The following is a 5,642-nucleotide window of genomic DNA, read 5'->3' on the forward strand; positions in this document are numbered from 1 at the left end:
TTCATCCACGGACAGAGTCAGTGCTAACAGCATGGTGGAAACATGCACAGCAAACAAAGAACTAATAATTATGTCATTGCCTCGCTAGGAGGGCCTGCTCTGGACTACATGCACACACTGTGAGTCTAGCTTTGCAGAAAGACAGAACTATTGACTCATTTTATACATGAACAGGAGGAAGCTCTGCATTTAGTAGCAGGAGCCATGAGCTCACAGTGTATTTCAGAGCAGATCTCAGACTGGGAACTACTTCTGTCCTGTTCTTCACCTGTGATCCCTCTTACTGCTCATTTCATACAGAAAGATTAAATGCCCATGAGGAATTGGGGACAGAAAATAGAGACCAAGCTGGGCTGATGGAGGTTTGAAGTTCAGATGACTAACATCATGATCTCAGCTGCCTCTTCAAGGCTTTCACAGGAGATGTTGTGAAATGCCTTCACTCTGGGCGTGAGAAGCAAGGCCCTCCCACCACTTCCTGTGCTTGGTGTGACTTTCAGAGAAGTCTGTTCCGCTTAAAGGCAGCAGTGCTGAGGCCAATGGGCCAGAGAGGACCCAGAATCATGTCGGTGGTTCTTCCCACTCTGCTCTATCTTGGTGAGTCTGGACAGAAGGATCAGGGTGCAAACACAATGCTACTGGGGCAGGTCGGCGGTTCTATAGGGCTGGGCTGTTCTCCAATATGAATGAGCAAACAAAACAGAAACAGACTCACAGACACAGAGAACAGACTGATGGTTGCCAGAGGAGAGTGTATGGGGACTGGGTGTAAAGGAGAAGGGATTGAGAAGTATAGATTAGGAGTTACAGAATACTCATGGGAGCGTAGAGTACAGCATAGAAAATATAGCCTATAGTTTTGTAACCAGTATATATGGTGCCAGGAGGGTAGTGGACATAGCAGGGGAAGCACTTTGTAACGTATATGAATATCTAACCACTAGGCAGTACACCTGAAACTAATACAAAGTGATTATGAATGTAAACTGTAATTGAAAATTTAAAAAATGTTTTAAAGCCTGAGCTGTTCTCACCCAATATTTCCTTCCAGGGTTGCATCTAGCCCAGAGCACTCAGGCTCAGAATGGTGAGTATCCTTTTAATGTTCAAGGGCTGAGTTGGGTTTGACCAGATATCCACTCTCTTGGGGGCTGGGTAGAGGGGTCTTGGCAATTAGACTCGTGGCTGTAAAAAAAAGGGGGGAGGAAGTGGGAGGTGGCATGAGAAACAGATACACCTGTAAATTTGTTACCTGTTTTTCTAGGATATTTCCTCCCACCTGTTATCACAGCTCTGAATGAATCCATGGTTCTACCTAAAAATCCTATGACCATCCTGTGCCAAGGGCCTCCAGACACTGAAGCCTATGAAATATATAAAGTGGAAGAACCTGAGCCTAGGGACAGAAGGAAATTGCTGCTGGCTGGGAAGACCAGCACTTTATCTATCCAAGAGATGAAACCAGACAAGACAGGACTGTACCGCTGTTCCTATCAGAGTGGAGGACACTGGTCCTCACTCAGTGACATCCTGCGTGTGGTGATGACCGGTGAGTGGGAACCTGGCAGCAGGGCCGGGAGGGACCTCTTTGCACAGGGGAGAACCAGGCTCTGAGATACAGATCAGGAAGCAGCAAAGCCTCTGCCTCTAGGAAGGCATCAGGGATGATGCAGAGACACATTCCCTCAGGGCTGGACACAGAGGGGATAGAAGCCAGAGCCACATCTGCTCCCAGGAAACAAGAAGGGAGAGTGCATGGAGGTGGCCTCCCATTTATCAGCAAACTTCCTTATTTCCCAGGAACTTATGACAAACCCTCGCTCTCCAGCATGAGTGGCACGGTGCTGGCTTCAGGAGACAATGTGAAGTTACAGTGTTTCTCCAGTTTCAAGTTTGATGCATTTATTTTCATCAAAGATGATACACCTCAGTTTACCCAGAGACAAAGCTCCACAGCTCAGGACAATGGACAGCAGACCACCTTCCACATGGACAATGTCACCTCCACACAGGCAGGGACCTACAGATGCTACGGTGCCTTCAGCAAAGACCCCTATGACCCCAGCAACCCATTGCAGCTTGTGGTCAGAGGTGAGGAAGCTGGTCCATCCCCATGTCCCATTCAGGAGATGACACTGTCCACTTAGAGCAGTGACTGGTTTGGAAGACATATCCACACCATCAGCTGCCACAAAAGCTATGAGGTCTTCACCACTCACCCACCATGCAGGCCTCTGACACATGCCCAGGGGCTGGGAGAGCATGTAGGTCACTGTGAATCTGAGGAGACAGAGCCTGAGCACAGATAAGGAAACCACCCTCATTTCATCCGCATTTGAGAAGCTGCAGACAATCCTGATCCCACAGAACCCAGCCGTCCTCATGGTGAATAACTGGTAGTCTTTTTTTTTTTTAACTGTAAGGAGACCATTTATTGGGTAAATTACAGAGGTAGAAGAAGTAAGTCCTAGAAGAAAGGGGCTTAGGAAACAAGTTATGGAGGTAAAACAAGGGCCTGTTTGGCAGTGAGGAGGCTAATGGTAATGTTCCTGGCAGGGGAAGCAGGGAAGGAAAAAGGGGATGGAGAGGGAAGAGAATGGCACAGGGGTGCTCTCTGGATGGAGAGCGCCAACAGGTAGTCTTTGCAGAAGGAGCAGGAAAGGTGAAGGATGATTAGGTGCAAAGGGACCGAGGGAGAGAGAATCTTCGACTAAAGACACAAGGAATATCAGGGAGGCCATTCCCCATCAGCTGAGTCAATAGTTTGCAGAGGGGCATCTTAAAGAAGGATCAGGCAGGGCTCCCATGGAGAAGACTTAAAGCTCCTCACCCAGTCCCCACACCTGCCTTTCATGACCCCAGAATTCCTTAAGGCTATCACCACAGGGCTCATAATGAAGAGAAGAAAGAAGGCAGATATTGCTTATGCAGAGAGAGGGTGGCTGGGCAGCGACCTCCCAGATCCAGGAGACTGGAGACATGAGCTCAGGTGGAGGGCACTTACCTGAGAGGGGCTTTGGCTCCTCCTCTGTGACCTCTGTCCTATCTCTCTCAGGACCTGCCGGTTGGAGTGTGTCCCGTGAGAACCAAGTCCTGCTGAGCCTGGCTGGCCTGGTTCTCTTGGTCCTGGTGGTCCTGGTGGCAGAGGCCTGCTACAGCCACAAGAGGTCCTTCTATGGACTCAGATCAGCTCCTTAGCTGAGCATCATGACAAACACTGAGGATACTCATGGTATCTAAGGACAGTGTTGACCTGAGGGGTGGGTGACCAGAGGAAACCAGGTGCTGGCTGTGTTGTCTACCAGATGATGGGGTGTGTCTTTCTCCTGCAGAATCTGTCACAATGTCCCAACATCACAGTGAATTAATGCAGTACTAATGGGTGTCTTGGAGGTCAGAAGAGCAAATGCCTAAAATGAGTCCACTGGCCAGCATGGCTTTTGTTATAACTTATCTTTTATTTTTGGAAATATTACAGATGTTCCTATCTTTTCCCCATGGACCCCATCCAACCAGCACCCATGACCCCACCCAGGACATCACTGCATTATAATCTGTGTCTATGGTTTTTGCATATGTGCATATAAGTTCTTTGGTTCATCTCTTCCTGACCCACTTTGTCTGAGACTCATGCTTCTATGTCTCTCGATCTATTTTGTTCATCAGTTTATTTTGTTCATTAGATTCTACATATGAGTGAGATCAGTGGTAACTGTCTTTCTCTGACTGGCTTAGTTCACTCACCAAGAAAATTTAAAAATGGGACTTCCATTTGACCCAGTGATCCCACTCCTAGGAATATATCCTAAGAAGCCCTATATACCAATCAGAAAGAATATATGCATCCTATGTTCATGGCAGTGTTATTTACAATAGCTAATATCTGGAAATAGCCCAAGTGCCCATCAGTAGATGAGTGGATGCAAAAGCTGTGGTACATTTACACAATGGAATACTATGCAGCTGTACAAAACAAGGATCTATGCTATTTTTTCATGAAATTTATTAGGGTGACATCCTATATAATAAAAGCCTAATATGCTAAGTGTCTGACTGATTGGTCTATATGTGACACAGCACCAGAGTTAAGTTAGAGTTTTTCAAAATGCTGACACGCCGAGCTCAAAAGGTTCGCCATCACTGGTCTACAGTGTCATCAGGGTCTGATGAACGAAGACATGACTAAATAACTTAGAACACTAACCAAATCACCACAGTTCTTTTGAAGATTATGTGCCTCTTTCCCCACAGGAACTTGATAAAATGAAAACCCAGTAAAGGTCAGCTGTTATATTACTTCAGATTTGTGTGGAAGAGTGACTCATGTCAGTGCAGAGAGGAGAAGATTTTAAATCTAAGTTATATGTTTATTGAGAAAAGTGGATGGCATAGCTACTCAGTAAGGTTCAGCCAGTGAGATGGTTTAAAAACAAAGAGGTGATGCCCAGCCCATGGGCCTAAGTAGTTGAGCATTGACCTATGAACCAGGAGGTCACGGTTGGATTCCCAGTCAGGGCACATGCCTGGGTTGTGGACTCCATCCCCTGTGTGGAGCATACAGGAGGCAGCCAGACAATGATTCTCTCCCATCATTGATGTTCCTACCTCTCTCTCCCTCTCCCTACCCCTCTCTGAAATCAATAAAAACATATTTAAAAAAAAAAACAAAAATAACCAAAACAGGGTGAAGAGAAGCCGGCACTCAAATAAACCTCTTTCCCTTTACCAGCAAAAATAAAAGAACCAAGGGGTGGCAAAACCCACTGAAATTACCTTGCTTAGGTTCATCACTTTCATCCACGGACAGAGTCAGTGCTAACAGCATGGTGGAAACATGCACAGCAAACAAAGAACTAATAATTATGTCATTGCCTCGCTAGGAGGGCCTGCTCTGGACTACATGCACACACTGTGAGTCTAGCTTTGCAGAAAGACAGAACTATTGACTCATTTTATACATGAACAGGAGGAAGCTCTGCATTTAGCAGCAGGAGCCATGAGCTCACAGTGTATTTCAGAGCAGATCTCAGACTGGGAACTACTTCTGTCCTGTTCTTCATCTGTGATCCCGCTTACTGCTCACTTCATACAGAAATATTAAATGCCCATGAGGAATTGGGGACAGAAAATAGGGACCAAGCTGGGCTGATGGAGGTTTGAAGTTCAGATGACTAACATCATTATCTCAGCTGCCTCTTTGAGGCTTTAGCAGAAGACATTGTGAAATGCCTGCACTCTGGGGTTGAGAACCAAGGCCCTCCCACCACTTCCTGTAGGTTGGTGTGACTTTCAGAGAAGTCTGTTCCGCATAAAGGCAGCATTGCTGAGGCCAACGGGCCAGAGAGGACCCAGAATCATGCCAGTGGTTCTTCCCATTGTGCTCTATCTCGGTGAGTCTGGACAGAAGGATCGGGGTGCAAGCACAATGCTACTGGGGCAGGTCGGCGGTTCTATAGGGCTGGGCTGTTCTCCAATATGAATGAGCAAACAAAACAGAAACAGACTCACAGACACAGAGAACAGACTGATGGTTGCCAGAGGAGAGTGTATGGGGACTGGGTGCAAAGGAGAAGGGATTGAGAAGTATAGATTAGGAGTTACAGAGTACTCATGGGAGCGTAGAGTACAGCATAGAAAATATA

General features: G+C 46.7%; 2 protein-coding genes across 2 annotated transcripts in view; both read left to right on the forward strand.

Annotated features, from left to right (window-relative positions):
* Positions 1–526: 526 nt before the first annotated feature.
* On the forward strand, positions 527–3,735 carry LOC118655182 (platelet glycoprotein VI-like). The gene is made up of 4 exons (XM_036306719.1): positions 527–597; positions 1,052–1,087; positions 1,265–1,549; positions 1,801–3,735. The coding sequence occupies exons 1-4, from the start codon at positions 540–542 to the stop codon at positions 2,145–2,147; spliced, it is 726 nt and encodes a 241-aa protein (XP_036162612.1). The 5' UTR covers positions 527–539; the 3' UTR covers positions 2,148–3,735.
* Positions 3,736–5,273: 1,538 nt separating this feature from the next.
* LOC118655168 (leukocyte immunoglobulin-like receptor subfamily B member 4) overlaps positions 5,274–5,642 on the forward strand; it is a 5,913-nt gene continuing 5,544 nt past the window's right edge. The window contains exon 1 of the mRNA XM_036306687.1: positions 5,274–5,390. Coding sequence (XP_036162580.1) covers positions 5,357–5,390 — 34 coding nt within the window. The 5' untranslated portion in view covers positions 5,274–5,356. The remainder of the gene's footprint in view (positions 5,391–5,642) is intronic.

Source organism: Myotis myotis, unplaced genomic scaffold (assembly GCF_014108235.1).
Source record: "Myotis myotis isolate mMyoMyo1 unplaced genomic scaffold, mMyoMyo1.p scaffold_m19_p_42, whole genome shotgun sequence".
NCBI classification, from domain to species: Eukaryota; Metazoa; Chordata; class Mammalia; order Chiroptera; family Vespertilionidae; genus Myotis; species Myotis myotis.

What these genes read in the sequence shown, in the direction of transcription:
- LOC118655182 (XM_036306719.1), top strand. Translation starts at nt 540, where the DNA reads ATGGGCCAGAGAGGACCCAGAATCATGTCGGTGGTTCTTCCCACTCTG. An exon ending in TCCCACTCTGCTCTATCTTG is followed by an intron (nt 598 to 1,051) that starts GTGAGTCTGGAC and finishes ATTTCCTTCCAG; the next exon opens with GGTTGCATCTAGCCCAGAGC. An exon ending in GAGCACTCAGGCTCAGAATG is followed by an intron (nt 1,088 to 1,264) that starts GTGAGTATCCTT and finishes CTGTTTTTCTAG; the next exon opens with GATATTTCCTCCCACCTGTT.